The sequence below is a fragment of the Microtus pennsylvanicus genome, chromosome 20 (genome assembly GCF_037038515.1).
Source record: "Microtus pennsylvanicus isolate mMicPen1 chromosome 20, mMicPen1.hap1, whole genome shotgun sequence".
Classification (NCBI taxonomy): Eukaryota; Metazoa; Chordata; class Mammalia; order Rodentia; family Cricetidae; genus Microtus; species Microtus pennsylvanicus.
In genome coordinates, this window is record NC_134598.1 from 37,573,838 (window position 1) to 37,593,075 (window position 19,238).

The 19,238-nt window shown below is 45.3% G+C and overlaps 1 protein-coding gene across 1 annotated transcript in view; it reads left to right on the forward strand.

The window, feature by feature from the left end:
• Nucleotides 1–19,238, forward strand: part of Polr3b (RNA polymerase III subunit B) — a 106,949-nt gene that overhangs the window by 77,864 nt on the left and 9,847 nt on the right. The window contains exons 23-25 of the mRNA XM_075954157.1: nucleotides 2,891–3,033; nucleotides 18,173–18,276; nucleotides 18,711–18,877. Coding sequence (XP_075810272.1) covers nucleotides 2,891–3,033; nucleotides 18,173–18,276; nucleotides 18,711–18,877 — 414 coding nt within the window. The remainder of the gene's footprint in view (nucleotides 1–2,890; nucleotides 3,034–18,172; nucleotides 18,277–18,710; nucleotides 18,878–19,238) is intronic.

Genomic DNA, 19,238 nt, shown 5'->3' on the forward strand with positions numbered 1-19,238 from the left:
ACTGACGGTCTACCTCTACCTACTGCGGTCTAGTCACCCAAGCTGGCAGCTGTCTACCCCTTTGTGCCGTGTGCTAACTTCTGGATTGCCCAGGTGATTCTGTTCTGACCCATCCGACTGTGTGACTCTCTTGAGAAAATAGAGTAAAATTCTAAATGACAGTCACCTATGGGGAAGGTTCCCTAGCATGCCCCCCTCTTGGCTTTGCCTTATGTACACACCAGCCTGCATTTCTAGGAAATTGTCTCTTCTACCTTTGGACTGTTCACATTGGCTTAGACTGCTCCCTCTGCCTGAGCAGGTCTCGACTCTAGAGTCGCCTCTGCCTGCCACCATCGCCATCCTAGGCCCCAGCAGTCGATTCCCTGGACTTCTGGTACCCATACTACAGACTGACCATTCTCCCTCTTTCTGCTGGACGCAAGCTGCGTTTGTACACAAACCCTTTAATGGCTGTATCTACATACCCCAGCGATCTGGATGTTGGTAGACTCCTCATAATGTTGGTTGTACAAAAAAATGCACGAGGCAAGCTCGTGCATGACAGTAATAATGTGGATGGTCAGTAGGTTGAGGGACTGTTGGCAACGTGGTCAGGCTCTCGGCTGACTTGGACAATCTCCCCTTGAAGCTCAGCTGTTGCTTGAGGCAAGCGCTCTCACACAAACTTGAGACCTCAGAGCGTGTTACTGCTGCCCCTAATAAAGGAATAGCTGAAGACTCTTGTGTCTGCCTCGTCATAAACAGACACTGAAAAAGGAAAATCATAAATTCTTTTTTTTCAAGCTATGTCACTTTATTATAGCAGCCCACACATACAGTGCCACATCTTCCCACGTAAGCACATAGAGTCCACCCCCACTCTTTAGAGCTGCATACTTCTCCATGGTGAGTTTGTATGCCCTAATTTGATTAATTCTTTTAATGACAAAAACTATACTAAAATTTTGTTATTGTGAGATCCATTATCATGTCAGTTACTGTTTTTGTTGCTTTGATAAAATATGAGAGCAACTCAAGGAAAGGGGCTTATTTTTCTCACAGTTTAATCCATCGTAGTGGGGAGGTCAAAGTGGTGGGCGCTTGAAAATCATAAATTCTAATGTTGAAAATAAAGATAATTTTTCAGAGCAGGAAAGGAGAATATCAGAATATTTTGTGGCAGGAGTGAAGAGAGTATGTCTTATGGATGACATGTTTTGTCATATGGGTGACATGTTGTCGTATGGGTGGCATGTTGTCGTATGGGTGATGTTTTCTCATATGGGTGACATGTTGTATGGGTGACATGTTGTCATATGGGTGACGTGTTGTCTTATAGATGACGTGTCGTATGGGTAGCGTGTTGTCTTATAGATGACATGTTGTATGGGTGACATGTTGTCTTATAGATGACATGTATGGGTGACGTGTTGTCTTATAGATGACATGTCGTATGGGTGGCATGTTGTCTTATAGATGACATGTCGTATGGGTGACGTGTTGTCTTATAGATGACATGTCGTATGGGTGACGTGTTGTCTTATAGATGACATGTCGTATGGGTGGCGTGTTGTCTTATAGATGACATGTCGTATGGGTGGCGTGTTGTCTTATAGATGACATGTTGTCATATGGGTGGCGTGTTGTCTTATAGATGACATGTTGTATGGGTGGCGTGTTGTCTTATAGATGACATGTTGTCATATGGGTGGCGTGTTGTCTTATAGATGACATGTTGTATGGGTGGCGTGTTGTCTTATAGATGACATGTTGTCATATGGGTGGCGTGTTGTCTTATAGATGACATGTTGTCATATGGGTGGCGTGTTGTCTTATAGATGACATGTTGTATGGGTGGCGTGTTGTCTTATAGATGACATGTTGTCATATGGGTGGCGTGTTGTCTTATAGATGACATGTCGTATGGGTGGCGTGTTGTCTTATAGATGACATGTATGGGTGGCGTGTTGTCTTATAGATGACATGTATGGGTGACATGTTGTCTTATAGATGACATGTCGTATGGGTGGCATGTTGTCATATGGGTGACGTGTTGTCTTATAGATGACATGTATGGGTGGCATGTTGTCTTATAGATGACATGTATGGGTGGCGTGTTGTCTTATAGATGACATGTATGGGTGACATGCTGTCTTATAGATGACATGTATGGGTGGCGTGTTGTCTTATAGATGACATGTATGGGTGGCATGTTGTCTTATAGATGACATGTATGGGTGGCGTGTTGTCTTATAGATGACATGTATGGGTGGCATGTTGTCTTATAGATGACATGTATGGGTGGCGTGTTGTCTTATAGATGACATGTATGGGTGGCGTGTTGTCTTATAGATGACATGTATGGGTGACATGCTGTCTTATAGATGACATGTATGGGTGGCGTGTTGTCTTATAGATGACATGTATGGGTGGCGTGTTGTCTTATAGATGACATGTATGGGTGACGTGCTGTCTTATAGATGACATGTATGGGTGGCGTGTTGTCTTATAGATGACATGTATGGGTGGCGTGTTGTCTTATAGATGACATGTATGGGTGACGTGTTGTCTTATAGATGACATGTATGGGTGACGTGTTGTCTTATAGATGACATGTATGGGTGACATGTTGTCTTATAGATGACATGTATGGGTGACATGTTGTCTTATAGATGACATGTATGGGTGACATGTTGTCTTATAGATGACATGTCGTATGGGTGGCGTGTTGTCTTATAGATGACATGTATGGGTGACATGTTGTCTTATAGATGACATGTATGGGTGGCGTGTTGTCTTATAGATGACATGTATGGGTGGCGTGTTGTCTTATAGATGACATGTCGTATGGGTGGCATGTTGACAAAGGGCATCAGCAGCTATTTTAGTGTCTCTGTCATCACATCAGGTACAAAGGTGCGACAGACTCCTACATTGAGAAAGTGATGATCTCTTCCAACGCAGAGGATGCCTTCCTCATCAAGATGCTCCTAAGGCAGACGCGGCGTCCAGAGATCGGGGACAAGTTCAGCAGTCGTCATGGACAGAAAGGTAACCGTAACCGTAACGCCCGTAACGCCAAATCTTCAGTGTTCTCAGATTCGCCTGCTAACATTTTAGTGGTGTTTAGAGGTCTGTATGGCAGAAGTGTTTATCTGATCGTTTACTTCATTTTCATTTCCTTCTGTGCCCAGAGTTGTAAACCCAGATGCTCTACCCACTGAAGTGCACACGACAGCAGAGTGACTCTTCCCAGGAAGGCTCGCGCTTAGCCCGTTCTGTCCTCTGTGTGTGTGTGGTCATTGCAGCTCGAGAGGAGCCTCAGAATGGACTGACCCTTTAGTAATAGTATTTTGATTACTCTCGTCTTAGGTATTCCTTACAAGAATCCACACCGTAAGACAGTTCCCCATTCCATATCAGCCTACACACGTCCTGGCTAGTTTGATGTCACCTTGACACACGCTAGCATCATCTGATAGGAGGGAGCCTCTACTGAGACAATTGCTCCATAAGGTCCGGCTGTAGGCATTTTCTGATTTAGTGATTGATGGGGGTGGAGCCACTCCCAGGCAGGCTGAGCAAACCATGATGAACAAGCCAGTCAGCAAGCCAGTCAGCAGCACCACCATGGCCTCTGCTTCAGCTCCTGCCTCCAGGTTCCTGCCCTGACTTCCTTCAGTGGTGAACTGTGCTGGAAGTGTGAGCCAAATAAACCCTTTCCTCCCCAGCCTGCTTTTCAGTCGTGATGTTTCATCACCACAATAGCAACCCAAGTAAGACACACCCAAGTTAACTTCTCAGTGTACAAAGAATTGGAGACTGATGAGCATGTCAGTGCTTACCCACTAGGTGCTGATCCCGCTAAACTTAGTAAAGGCGGCAGAAATGTGTTTTTGCGGTCATAAAGCCCAGTGAAGCCTTTCTTGGAGCAGATGCTAAGTACTTGATAAGAGCATCTGAGTAAATAGGTGAGAGTTGAAGCTGCCTCCAATTCTTGATGTGTGGTTTGTCCTTCGCTTTACTTGAGAACACCCCGTGAGTGTGCACACACGCGTGGACAGAGCACTGGTGTCCTTGAGAACACCCTGTGAGTGTGCACACACGCGTGGACAGAGCACTGCTGTCCTTGAGAACACCCCGTGAATGTGCACACACGCGTGGACAGAGCACTGGTGTCCTTGAGAACACCCTGTGAGTGTGTTCACACGCGTGAACAGAGCACTGATGTCCTTGAGAACACCCCGTGAGTGTGCACATACGCGTGGACAGAGCACTGCTGTCCTTGAGAACACCCCGTGAGTGTGCACACACGCGTGGACAGAGCACTGCTGTCTGTAAGTTTTATTAAGCATGGGCCTGTAAGTGAAATGTCAGGAAGCTTGTGCTATAGCGTGTCCCCAGACTGTTATATGACAGGGATCAGACAGCCGACAGCAGTGCCTCTGCCTCAGTTGTGTACGCAGTGGCTTTAGAGCTGTTTGCTCTTAGGGCCTCTGACGAACATGCTTCTCTGTGAAACTGAGGGACGTCCTCCCAGGGTGCCTGACCTTTTACTTCAGTGAGGACTTTGTCTTCTTACTTTTCTTTTTCCAGATGGCTTTTAATCCAAGGTAAAAACCTCCTGATTAGCCCTCATTCCCTGGATAGCCCTGTCTTGTGGTTTATCAGATTTATTGAGAAGCTAGGCAGAAAAGGAAACTGCCAAACAGGAAAATAGGTAGGATGAGCTTTAGCCGAATAATGAGAGAACAAGACACTTGGGCAAATGGAAATATACTTGTAAGCCTGACTTTTATCAAGGAATACATCCACAGTATTTATGAATCTGCGTGTATGAGAGAGAGGTCATGCATAGGTGGAGTTAGGGGTCGGCTTTCAGGGGTCCTCTCCTTCCGTCATGTGGGTTCTGGGGCTCCAGCTCAGGTCATCAGAGGGGATACCCAGCACCTTTCCCGCTGAGTCACCTCACTGGCCCACATGTGTGGTTTCAAAGGTTAGTTTGTTGTGTTTTTTTTTTTTTTTTTTTTAAATATTTATTTATTTATTATGTATGCAATGTTCTGTCTATGTGAATTCCTGAAGGCCAGAAGAGGGCACCAGACCTCATTACAGATGGTTGTGAGCCACCATGTGGTTGCTGGGAATTGAACTCAGGACCTTTGGAAGAGCAGGCAATGCTCTTAACCTCTGAGCCATCTCTCCAGCCCAGTTTGTTGTGTTTTTAAGTGGAGGTTTGGGCTGGTGATATGTCTGTGGTGGGTGACTTTCCCTCTTGAGGCCTTGGTCTTCCAGCTCTGCAGAGAGAGAAGTGGAGCCCTGTGCCCTAAGAAATGCTCAGCCGTCCTTCTCCTCCATCCCATTTATACCTTCATGGTTCTAAGTATTCTCAGACACATTCCTTCATCTTAGCTGATACTTATTGACTACTAGGTGGCTAGGTGGGTCCGGTAACTTAGCACTAAACTTGGTAACTAAACATCTTGCCCCAGCTTGCTGACTATCAGAACTTTGAGTCATTTAATTTCATAGACAGTATCCAATACAAAATAAGTAACCATTTGAGTATCACTTCTGTAGCATAGTGTTTTTTCCCTTGGAGTAATAATTTTCTCTCATTTCTTTATAGTCCTGGGGATCACGAGTCTATGGTATTCGTTCCCTGAGGTATTAAGAACTTAGTTTCTGGGCCAGGGAGAGTCTCCGTTTGTAAAGCACCTGCCACAGACGCCGTGGCCCTGAGTTCAGATCCTCAGGACTCGTGTACAAACACCTGTGATGTCAGCCCTGAGGAAGAGGACAACAGGGTCTCTTGTATGGGGTATTACCCTTTGGCTTTTGAGGGTGCCTGCCACCCAGCTCCCAAATAAATCACACACACGGAGGCTTACTCTTAGTTATGAATGCCCGGCCTTAGCTTGGCTTGTTTCTGCCCAGCTTTTCTTAACCTGAATTAACCCGACTACCTTTGCCTCTGGGCTTTCATCGTTCTCTTTCTGTGTACGTTCCTTTGCTTCTTTCTCTGGGGCTTGCTGTGTGGCTGGCCCCTGCCCTCCCCTTTCTCCTTCTCTCTATCCTCTCTGCCTGCCAGCCCCACCTACCCTTGCTCCTGCCTCGCTATTCATCGTTCATCTCTTTATTAGGCCCATCAGGTGTTTTAGACGGGCACAATAACACATCTCTACAGAGTTAAACAAATGCAGCGTAAACAAAAGTCACACACCTGAAAATAATATTCCCCAACAGGGATGTGTGGGACTTGCACCAACTAGTTTGGCTGAATCTAGGCTCCAGGCTCAGTGAGATACTCTGACTCAAAAAAAAAAATATGGTAGAGATCAATTAAGGAAGACATATAATGTTGAACACACGGAGTGGGGCACACTTTAAATAATGCTCATGAACCAACAATCGACCAGAGCCAGAAGCTGTCCTATTCTCTTAAGTCCCGAGCAGCCGTTGCAGGAAGGCTGGGTACACACAGTATTTGTATACTAAGGACAGATCTGTCAGGCTCAGTAGCAGTAGATTTTCTTGCTGTCTGCAGATACAGGTTCTTCTGAGGCTTGCTCCAGATGGCGTTTTTCCCTCTTCACATGGAACCCTAGCATTTTTCTTAGGGGTTCACCAGGCTTGCTGGGTTAGGGCTTATCTTGGTGATTCCATTGAGCTATAGTTACCTCTCCTGTTGTTGTTTTAGGAGAAGGGTTTGCAGGTTTTGTTTGTTTTTGAGGCAGTCTTACCAGGTAGCCTTGGCTGACCTAAAGCTTGATGTGTAGTCCAGGCTGGCCTCAGGCTCACAGAGAGCCACCTGACTCTGCTTCCTGATGCTAAATTGAGGCGTGTGATCACTAAATACGGCTGCATTCTAAGGTATACTGAAAGTCTGCACCAGCACACAAATCTAGGGAGACACGGTCGTAGCAAACACATCAGGGCTCTTGCCTTTTCCTTCTCCCCATACCTAGCTTCTCTCCTTGTAGATGAGTTGTTCTTTCAGTTGTTGAGGAAAGGGTGGTGGGAAGTCATGTATGTATAAACATGTCCTATCCTCTGTAGGCATTTATTAGTCTGTGCTTTGTTGGGAATAGTCTAAGATGGAAATTGTTTCCCTGAGGACTTTGACAGCATTGTCATAGTAAGTCCAGTGCTGCTCATTCATAAAGCACAGTGCTCGTCTTTGTCCTGTTTCTCTATAAGCTGTTGTGTATTGGTGTGTGTGTTTAATATATACGTACGCATGCAGGTGCCATGTGCACATGCGTGTACACATCTATAGAGGGTCGAGTTGCCGTCTGCTATATTTCCTTGCTTGCTTTCCACCTTTGTTTGATTTTTGAGAGTAGGTTTCTCAGTGAACCTGAAACCCATTGATGAGGCTAGAGTGGCTGGCCCATGACCTTCAGGGACCCCTTGACTTCATCTTATCTGTGCTGTTATGCCTAGAATAGTTAGTCCGGGTAGTCTATACATACAGAGATTTGTTTCTTACAATTCTAGAAACTAGAAAATCCAAGGCCAGAGGTCTCACATCTGTTGAGGGCTTTTTAATTCCATCATCTCCTGGTAGACAGTGAAAGGGCACAGAGCTCACTGGAGAGCCCGCCCGCTGGACGCGGTCTGCAGCCTTAGATGCTTCTGACCTCAGCACTAATCTGTTCAGGGGGTGGCACCCGATCCCTAAACACCTCCCAAAAGGCCCCACCGCCCAACACTGCAACATTGGGGGTTAAAGTTTTCTCACATTTGTTTAGGAAAATGTAAACCGTGGGGTGTCTGTGGCCTCAGCGGGCAGTTGACTAGAATGGGGAGGAGCCATGTTACTGTGTTAGACAAGGGCACAGGTTAAGAGTTTGAACCTCAAGTTTGAGGTGTCTGTTAGACGCTTAGGTAAAGGAGGCAAGTGTTATATGTGATGCTGTTAGTCCCAAATTTATAGTGTGCTGATAATTTACAAACTTTTCAGGTATGTTCTATGCTTTTATCTGTTCAGTTGTAGTAACTTCTGGGATTCCTGCTGTACAGAATGAGGCATTTGAACCTCAGGGAGGCTGTTTGCTGGGTACAGCTTAATGCTCACAGAACCGAGATCTGAATGCAGAATTTCCTGGGTGTGTTGCTTCTTCCATTAACCTGACTGTTCTGATACCCCAAGGTCATTACCTCTGGAATTGCCACAGTCCTGGAAATTTCTCCATAGAAGCGGTACAGCCTTTACAAGTCTTTCCTGTGTCTCCTTGAGGGGACTATCTCTTCAAAATCCTGTTTTCTTAGATAAAACTGTATCTTCCACCAAAGCAAACACTACACTACTTGAATTGGTCCTGAATTGTCTGAAGACATATTCCCTAAAACTGTCCTCTCTTATGCCCCTTCTCTGCTAAAATTAACTCATTCTTTAACTCATCATCTGCTAAGGCTTTAGTAGCTTAGTTGATTAAAATTCAGACTCTCATGAATTTGAAAAAAATAGAAAATGAAGCAAAATTCTGAGCCTTTGCCTTTGACCATTCTCTTGATCTTCTGGGCACACTGACTGCCGTAGCAGCACAGCTCAGGCTGTGGAGCCCAGAGAGGACCTGGAGCAGACCTAAGAGAGTTAGATGTTGTGAGTTTGCTGGAGACTGTGGTCCTCAGCACCAGCTGTGCTCTGGGCAATCTGCAGAATGGGCTGATGAAGTCTCAAGAGTTCGTAGGGTTCTCAGTGTATTGTGACACCACGAATCCTCATGTGGTCAGTTTGTTTGGTTCAGACTCATCCCAAGGTAAGGACACTGGTCAGTGGAGCTTTACCGTTACTCTTGAAAGGTGGACTAGTTCAGAAATAGTAGAGCATTGTCTGCAGGTTGACCCATAGGTCTTCTCCAGGAGGAAACTTTAAGGCTGTTTTGATCTGACGTGTATTTATGCACTGCCTCTTAAGCACAGAGCTAAGCTCTTGGTGTTTGGAGAGTAGCATGATCCTAGAGATGGCCTGGTTGGTTTGTTGTCTGGTTTGGTTTTGGTTTTTTAGTTTTGAGTATTTGTTTTGTTTTTGTTTTTAAGATGCAGTTAGGGATTCTTTTAGTACATGTGTAATACAGAGATTAGGTTAGATGTCTGTACCCAGTACCTCTTAAAGGAGGCTTCCCAGCAGTTAGTGGCATTTTGGAGAGTCTAGTGTCACAGAGCATGAGTGTTGATCCCGCTCCAGCGTTGTCACTTCAGCGGTAACAGGGTGATTAGCAGCTAAATGCAGCAACTGGGGGCAGGGACTCGCGCGCTGGTAGTCATATGCTGTGTGTGATCAAAGAGCATGGACTGAGTGGCTTAGCTGGAATCAGAGAATCCATACCACAGCATGTCCAGAGCAGTAGTGTGGTAAGTGAAGACCACACTATAGCAAGTAGAAGGTCATCAGTCTCTGCAGCATTACCCTCTGGACCCTCATAAAATAATCCCATACTAGCTCTGAATAGGGCATAATAAGGGGTTCTTTATTTAAGGCAGGACTCACAGATCACAGGCCTCTGTACGAACCAGGAGCAGGAATGGGATCCAGTATCCAGGTGTGTGTGTGCAGGGGGGGGGAGGGGAGGGCGACAAGCAGAGCCCATACCTTTTTGGTACCCAAGGCCACACCCAACCTGGTCCAGCCTCTCAGGCCAATGACTGAAGGAGGGTCCCCATCACTCAGGAACCGAGGTTAGGCCAGGCATGGTGGCATATTCCTTTAATCTCAGCACTTGTGGGACAGAAGCTGTCAGATTTCTGTGTTTTTAAGGCCAACCTAGTCTACAGAGTAAGTTCTAGGATAGCCACAGCTACATAGTAAGATCCTATTTCAAAACAAACAAACAAAAACCAGACAAAAACAGGACTAAGCAGACAGAAGCTTTGTTGAAGAAGAAAGTCTTGGGTGCAGATGGTGTCACACGCAAACACGACTTGACGATCAGAAGCAGGCCAGCAGACTCTGAGCACCTCTTGTTGCATTTCCGTTAATGAAATTTTAGTCTGTCCACTGTGACAGTCGGGGACTCTTCATGAAGTACATGCAGACTTCCCTGGGTCTTCATTAGATCTGTTATGAATGTTGTCAGTGAGGTTGTGGAAGTCCATTCCTACTGGCCCAGTCAGCTATTGCTGAAGAATATCTGGGGAGTGCTGCACTACTCAGTGAGAGCCTCCTTGACAGCAGAGAGTGAACGTGTCTTGTGTGTTTACAAAGGAAGCAAAATCTGCTTTGGTTTTGAGTTCTGCAGAGGAGCTTTGATCTTTTCCATGTCTCGTTTTCTTCAGTTGGGAGTGAAGCTGTGACTCCCATGGTTCATATGTAATGACCTTCCAAAGAGGCCAGCAGAGCCGAGGCGTAGGTCTGCAGTGTTGTGCGCTTTTATGAAATGCATCATCAGCTTTGTGGATAAAGATACAGAGAGATTCACAGGATGCTTGACTGGCTCCTCTGGAGCTAGACATCCATTTCGAAATAGAAGCACATGTATTAGGCTCTTTGACTTTTTTATAAAATCTACACAGAGGGAACTCAATTTTTAATTAGGGCCAAATATTTTCATATTAAGACCTTTTCTCTGATAATGCCTTTGTTAGAGTTCATTCTTGGCCTCCTTTAATTCTAAAGCAAAAGATTACATTAGCCTAAGGAGTTAAGTTTCATCTCAGTGTCCAGGCAAAGCGAATTATTATATTTCTGGATATCCTTTCTGTTGCTGCCATTCACGACGAGCAAGGAAAGAGTGGACTCCTTTGATGTGGAGAGGAGAAAAGCAATATATCACTCTCCTGAAAGGACATTTCTTAGTCTCTCATGTGAAAAAGGATTAGCACCTCCAACAAAGGTCCCGCAGATCACAGAACCGCAGCAATGCCAAGCAGTGTTTCTAAGGAAAAACTGTATTTGAGCAAGAGTGTTTGTCCTGGCAAATAGGAGCTTTTTAATAACTGCAAATCTGAGATAATGACGGCCATTCCTTAGTGCCTTACTCCGTCCTCTGGGACCAGATAGCCAGTGAAAATGCTCTAACGTCATCTGTTGTTTTTGAAGTAGAAGAACCTGGTCTCATCAAAATACAGCTTTTCACTTAGTGGTTTCATTATACTGGTTTATCTTTGTATTTGTGAGGAAAATTTTCTAGAATAGTTATCTTTGACTGTTGCTCAAAGTAAGTCCCATTATAAAAGATTGCTTGCCTCAAAAATTATCCAGTAATCTGCTGTTAATTTGCTGATGTTTTGATGGAGTGTATCTTAAAAGAAAGGTCTGCTCTTCCTGTCCAGACATTTCAAGCCCTTCTGTGGCGCTGTGCAGGGTTTATGAGGAGTAAGAAAATGTTTAGAGAGCGAAATTTGTCTGTCACACAAGTTGAAAGCCAGTTTTGCCAGATCTTCATTCATTATGTGTTTTCTGTAGAACTGGGTGAGTGAGAAGATTGGCCCAGAGTAATAGCGACATGGCTGGCACCTTATCCTCACACAGCTCTTATGGATCTTAAAATCCCCTGCCTGGCCACCTTCAGACACACTACACTGGCTGTCTTTGGCTGTCTGATCTAAGTGGGAGGGAAGAGGGGTGACTGGTTAAAGTAATGGTGAGAGCCTAAGGATAAGGTGCATTTCCCCCAGCATCTCCAGATGTCTAATCCACATAGACACCTCATTGTAAGAAGCCTTTGCTCAACCTGTTTTCTAAGAACAAGTTCTGATTTTCTGTGGCCCACTGTGGCCCTCTGCCCTTTCAGTAAATACCCAACTAAAGCTTTGAAATTAAGGTGTTTAGTGTTTTATGGCCCGAATAAAAATCTCCAATTCTGTTTCCAAATAGTGTAGGCTCAACACATTTCATTAAGTTCTTGACACGTTTAGCTGTGTGTGTTTTGTAAAGTTCCTATGGTTATTGTTTTACAGTAGCTGCTTCCAGGAGCATTGTAAGGGTTTCAATTAATCAGCCCTTTGTGTGCCTCCGACTATGCAAATTTATCACATCAAACCATTCAACTGCTCATGGGAAAGCCGTGTAAAAACACCATTGTCTTCTAGCGCCTCCTCTCATTTAGAGTGATGTTTTAATAAGAAAGCTAATCAAGTTTTCTTATGCATTATTTATCTGTTAGCATGTAAGGAAGAGCCGAATTGAAGTTACATCAGCCAGGATATGGCAAGTGATGAGATAGATCTGCGGTGATACCTCGGTTTTTGTCCTCCCTGTCTCCCCCCTTGGCGTGATTTAAGGTGGTGGAGGGAAAAAGAAAAGGGTAATTGGATAGCTGGAGAAGGGGAGACAGGAGCAACCACCTGGGCTAGCCTTCACATTCTGATTTAGAAATTCACATTTCTGAAAGTATTAAGGCCCAGAGACATGAGTTTATTACAAACATTTCTTACTTAATTGGGAGCAAACTCGAGAGCTTGTAGCTGTGCTTTGGCCTCATTCAGGACCGCACTCATCAGCAATGAGCAGTTTAACACTGGACACTGCCCTGGCCCTGGGTCGCTGGGGCCAGAGGGGGGCGGGGCTGCGTCCGGATGTACTCTGCATCATGGAGAACATTCAGACGTTGCAAATGCGGTTGTAGAAGGCTGTTAGCTTCCAGTGTTCACTTGGATTAATCTAGGTCAGCTACCTCTGCCTGTCCGGAGTTGTATCCTTACCTCCTGATAGTGCTTGTCACACAACGTGTACTTAGGAATGCTAAGTTGACAACTAGGAGGAAACCATTTGCTCGTCACCCACTTAAGGTAATGTTTAACACCCTTAGCCATCAGAGAAATGCAAATCAAAACAACTCTGAGATTCCACCTTACACCTGTAAGAATTGCCAAGATCAAAAACACTGATCACAGCTTATACTGGAAAGGATGTGGGGTAAAGGGAACACTCCTGCATTGCTGATGGGAATGCAAGCTGGTACAACCCCTTTGGATGTCAGTGTGGTGATTTCTCAGAAAATTAGGAAACAACCTTCCTCAAGACCCAGTAATACCACTTTTGGGTATATATCCAAAGGATGCTCAATCGTGCCACAAGGACATGTGCTCAACTGTGTTCATAGCAGCTTTGTTTGTCATAGCCAGAACCTGGAAACAACTTAAATGCCCCTCAACTGAAGAATGGATAAGGAAAATATGGTACATTTACACAATGGAGTACTACACAGCAAAATAATAATAATAATAATAACATCTTGAATTTTTCAGGAAAATTGAAGGAACTAGAAAACATTATTTTGAGTGAGGTCACCCAGACCCAGAAAGACAATTATCACTTATATTCACTCATAAGTGGCTTTTAGACATAAAGCAAAGAAAAACCAGCCTACAAATCACAATCCCAGAGAATTTAGATAACAAAGAGAATCCTAAGAGAGACATACCTGGATCTAATGTACATGGGATGTAGAAAAAGACAAGATCTCCTGAGTAAATTGGGAGCATGGGGACCATGGGAGAGGGCAGTAGAAGGGGAGGGGAATGGAGAAAAATATATGGCTCATTAAAACCAATTAAAAAAAGTGACATCACCTTGGAAATAGCTCTTGAATTAAATAGATCGTTGGAGTTATCTTCTGCAGTTAGCATCTGCTCTCTTGTCTTGATATGGCTCTAGAATTTTTCTTCTCTCTCTCTCTCTTTCTCTTTTTTTTAAATTTAATTTTATTTTTTGTCAGTTTGATTGTTTTTGAGATTGGGTCTTGCTGAGTAGCCAGACTGGCCTTGAATTCAGAATCTCCCTGTTGTCCTAACACCTACATTACTGACATGAGCTACCACACCGATTTTTTTTCTGATCTATTAACTTTTACCTATTTAATTTAAAGTATTTCATCACACAGATCCAATCCACTAAATCTAATGTGTCAGTTGCTATTAATATTAGCCATTAAAAACACATTTTAAGAAAACCAAATGATTCATAATGTCAACTGGACTTCGCTGAACAAACCCATTCTTACATGATTTCTGGGTTCTCTCTAAAGCCATTGCAATAAAGATAGCAACTCAGTATAGGAGCCAGACAGGGTGTGAGTCCTCAGTTGTAGCTTCCCTGGGCTCTGTGAGTTCTTTATGCTTGGAATTAGTGTGGGTGCTGATGGAGTAATATTCTCTTGGCAGGGCATCTGCTCCTAACTTTCCCAGCTCCTGTTTTTCTTTATTGACTTGTGTTTGCTAAGAGTCTTGTGATACAGTCTGTGGCCTAATTCCCAGTTGCCCCTGTGAGTGCATCAAAGTTCCTGAGCAAAATGTATTTGCATTTTGCTACCAGGAGGCTGTGCTGTAAACAATGGAGTTGAGACAACAGCATGAGCCGGGGTTGGAATTTTATTTTAAAATCTGAAATGCTGTGTAAGCTTTTAAGGTATGAATCAGTAATAGTTTCCCAACAGCTCCCATTAGCCATGGCTTAGTCTACCCTCTTTCCAGGGACCCAGGGGGTGTTAGTACGCTGAAGCGCACTGCACTTCATTTGCATTTTAAGCCAGTATTCAGGGGAAGTGGCCACAACTTTGAAAAGTTCTTAGTACTGGCCTGGACTTTATGCCTGTGTTCCTTGGTGTACGGTTTTAATTTTTCATTGGAAGGAAAGAAAAACTACCTTCCCAGTGTGGTGAGGACCCGAATACTTCTGAACCAGAGAAATCCGGAAGGGAAGAGAAAGGGAGGAAGTGTGTTTCTACGAAGGAAAATGTTCTCTGCCCCTGATGGATTCAGTAAAATGCGAACTTTAAAAATCATCTGTCTAATTCGAGATTCAAGATCGTCAAATTCTGTCTAAATATTTTGTTTTAACTTCTAAGCTCATTACGGCCCCTTTGTGTTAACATGTATTAAAATCTGTCAGCTATGACTGGTCTCATAGCACAGCCAGCGGAGCAGAGTAAGTTAATTATTTACTGTGTCGCTAGTGCTCTTCTCTAATGAAATGCACAGCTGTGTTGGATCTGCGGTGGGATGTGTAGCCCCCATTGTTCTGCGAGTCAGCAGAGGGTAGAAGCCGCAGTGATGGAGAGCCCTCGCCTCTCGCTGCTGTTCTGGCTTTCTGTGTCGATTTCATGGGTCTTTTATCATTCACTTTCACACAAAACAAACAACACAGGCTGTCTGCTATGGGAACCGTCTTGGCATATAAAAGGGTTTCAGGACTCGAGTAATTTTAAGTTAGCGAAGATTTAATTTTTGGCTTACAGGTGCCCTTGGTTCAGAGACAGTCAGGGCAGTCCTGCTTCAGGAAGGAGAAAAGCTGTGCGTGTGTGCTTTCTTCCACAAGTGTCAGGAAAAGGCAGATAAGGAAAGGACGTCCCAAAAGGAAGCTCTGCAGTGAAGATTAATCAGACTTGGAGGAAATTATTAGATTCTGGTTTTAGGAATGAGTATTTCATCTCACAGCATAATGAGGTTGAATTGGCTCAGTTAAACACGGCAACTAAACCAAAGATACAGGACAAGTCTTCTTCTTCCTACCCTCCCAAGTCCCAACCAAAGATACAGGACAAGTCTTCTTCTTCCTACCCTCCCAAGTCCCAACCAAAGATACAGGACAAGTCTTCCCTTCCTACCCTCCCAAGTCCCAACCAAAGATACAGGACAAGTCTTCCCTTCCTACCCTCCCAAGTCCCAACCAGAGATACAGGACAAGTCTTCCCTTCCTACCCTCCCAAGTCCCAACCAAAGATACAGGACAAGTCTTCCCTTCCTACCCTCCCAAGTCCCAACCAAAGATACAGGACAAGTCTTCCCTTCCTACCCTCCCAAGTCCCAACCAGAGATACAGGACAAGTCTTCCCTTCCTACCCTCCCAAGTCCCAACCAAAGATACAGGACAAGTCTTCCCTTCCTACCCTCCCAAGTCCCAACCAAAGATACAGGACAAGTCTTCCCTTCCTACCCTCCCAAGTCCCAACCAAAGATACAGGACAAGTCTTCCCTTTCTACCCTCCCAAGTCCCAACCAGAGATACAGGACAAGTCTTCCCTTCCTACCCTCCCAAGTCCCAACCAGAGATACAGGACAAGTCTTCCCTTCCTACCCTCCCAAGTCCCAACCAGAGATACAGGACAAGTCTTCCCTTCCTACCCTCCCAAGTCCCAACCAAAGATACAGGACAAGTCTTCTCACCTGCCTGTCATGCTGCCTCAGTCTGCTCTGGGCCACCTTACCCTCCCTCCCACCTTCTCTCGGAGCTTTGGGAGATGAATGGCAGCTTCTCCCAAGCCAACCCCAGCATCCCTGTGAGTTCTGGTCTACAGGGTACTGCATTTTCCTTTGGATTTGTGTTTAGGGGTGTCCCTGGACTCCCAGACTCTCCCCAGCCCTTGTAGGAATGGCCATGTTCAGTACTTTGCGCATTGCTTTGCGAATCTATAAATGATGTCTGTCAAAGTAGATTTTCCAGCAGCTCTAGGATTTGGTCAGATAATTCCAGTATGGATAAGATGTGCTTTTGGAAGGAAGATAAAAGCCACATGACATAAATTTTAGCACATGGCTGGATTTGAGCAAAACAAGTAGCTGTTCCTGTTGCACAGAAAAGCGTTCATGATACGATAAGACCTTCTCAATCAAAACACTATCAAAAGAGTTGTCTGCTCTAGAATCCGACTCCGGAAGCCCAAGTGCAGTCTTGCTGGAAACCACTAGAAAGCAGAGTCCAGACTAATTCTAGAGATGCGGTGGATTCCTTTCCTCTGTTCTTCAGTTCTTCACAATACACAGACCATAAAGGTTTTATTTTAAAGTTTGCAGTTCTGGGGCTGCAGCTCGGTGTTTATCATGGCTTAGGTTTTAGCTCCAACAGTGTGATGATATTTTTTTAAAAAAATATGTGGCTTTAAAAAAATATGTAGAGTACAAACAGGAATGGAAAAGGTTTTTTCCCTTGGAGGAAGGAGGTCTGCGTCTTACTACCATCTAAGAACATTGTCTCCTTATTCTGCGCTGCTGTGTACAGTCATCCAGTCCTTTTTTTCTTCTTGATTTTTTTTTTAACTTCATGTTCACTGGTATTTTGCCTCCATATATGTCTGTGTACAGACAGGTGTGAGCTGCCATGTGGGTGCTGGGAATTGAACCCAGGTCCTCTGGAAAAGCAGCCAGAGCTCTTAACTGCTGAGCCATCCCTCCAGCCCCCAAGTCTTCTAGTTCTTGTATAGAACTAGAAGAACTTAGGAGATTGAGCACCTAAGTTCTATCCCTACTCATCATCCCAGGAAAAACAAATCAGAAGGATTAAAAATCTGTTTAGCAGCAAATCTCTGAGAACCTGCTAAGGGATACTCAGGGCTGCTGCCTTAGAGTACGGCAGAGGAGTGCAGAGCCGCAGAGCCGGGGGAGGAAGGGGCTGCCACGCTCTGCTCTCATTCCTAGAATTCCACGTCTAATTCTAGCCTTTTGCCCTAAGAATGATTTGGCTCTTACTTTTCTTGTTGGTCTTTACAAGGTCAATCAAAGACCACTTTTCTAATGTGCTGTAAGCTATAGGAATTAAAATTCCTTAAGGCAGGTTAAGCTCAGCCAGGGAAGCCCTGGCAAGGTGGACCAGCCAGCCAGCTCTGCAGCCAGCGGGCGCACCTGTTAGCATTTCAGCCGTGCACAAGGATTTCTTTTCTTTTTGATGATGCATTTCTATTTTATGTGCATTTGATGTTTTGCCTGCATGTACGGGTGTCAGGTCTGGAGGAGCAGCTAGTGCTCTTAACCGCTGAGTCTTCTCTCCAGCTCCAGCACAAGGATTTCTTGTTATGGGTTTTTAAAACCACATTTTACATATTCAGTCTTATTTAGTCATTCTTTGTTTGGTGCTCAGAGAATTTGGATTCCTGTGGCTTGGGTGCAGAGCCCAGCAGACCACAGCCTTGCTGTCAGGGAGCAGAGAGTGCTGGTAGCGACACTTCTGGGGTACAAGCAGCCTGGCTCTGTGCTTGGGTCTTCATGGCACTCAGGGAAGGTGGGCGAGCAGCCGGACAGCACCATTGTGTGTCTGGCCAACAGGCCAGTCCACGGCTGCAGTGCTTCTCTGCAAGGCAAGTCATCTTTGAACTGCTTGGCTACCAGGGAAATTGCTTTTGTTGCTCTTGACGGAGACAGTGGGGAGGGCTTTGGAGCAGTGAGAACAGAGACAGCAAGGAAGATCCCATTAAGTACTGTGTTCTTCCCTCTTGCCCATCTGCCTGATGTGCTCTAAACCCCTGTCCCCCAGGTGTTTGTGGCCTGATCGTCCCCCAGGAAGACATGCCTTTCTGTGATTCTGGTATCTGTCCCGACATCATAATGAACCCGCACGGCTTCCCATCGAGAATGACGGTCAGTTACCTGTGGGCTCTTCAGGGGTGCCGCTCTGAGGGAAGGAAGCAGGCAGGCAGGCAGTTAGGTTACAGTGAGCCATCCACCAACAGACTCCTAGTCCCTCCTCCTCTCTCCTCTGTGGCCCCACAGAACCCTGTGTGCGAAGCAGCTGGATGCCTCTTTGAGCAGTCGCTTCCTGTAGCCTGTAATTCTCTCACAGGTCACGTGCCCTTGGCCTCAGTGCTTAGCTCTATACCTGAGTTTCCATATCTGAGAACTAGGGAAACAGTAGGGGAGGTTAGTCGCCTAGGCCAGGGTTCCCCAACGCGGTACCAGTCAGTGCCGGTGTTAGTCTGTCACTCTTGGTCACTGTGGGGATTGCAATAATTAGGTCAGGAGAACCCCACACCACAGGGAGACACTTCACAGTTTGTCCCCATCTCACCCCGCAGGTGGGAAAGTTAATCGAACTACTGGCTGGCAAGGCAGGTGTGTTAGACGGCAGGTTCCACTACGGCACGGCCTTCGGAGGGAGTAAAGTCAAGGATGTGTGTGAAGACCTCGTGCGCCATGGCTATAACTACCTGGGGAAGGACTACGTCACCTCAGGCATCACAGGGTGAGTGTGCTGTTGAGCACTAGAAGGAAAGAGGTAAGAGCCCTGAAAATGTCGTACCTTAAGGTGTGAAAGTCCAAAGCTTCCTTAGTCCTCACATTTTCAGAAACCTGATGCAAGAAAAGCCACGTTTAAGAAATGGGACATTGCACTGGGCATGGTGGTGCACGCCTTTAACCCCAGTACTCTGAAGGCAGAGGCAGGCAGATCTCTAAGTTTGAGGTTAGCTTGGTCTACAGAGAAAGTTCCAGGACAGCCAGGGCTACACAGAGAAACCCTTTCTCAAAGAAAAAAAAAGGAACAAAAGGAAGGGAGGGAAGGAGGGAGAGAGAAAGAGAGGGAGTGCAGCTTCCTGAATAGAAGT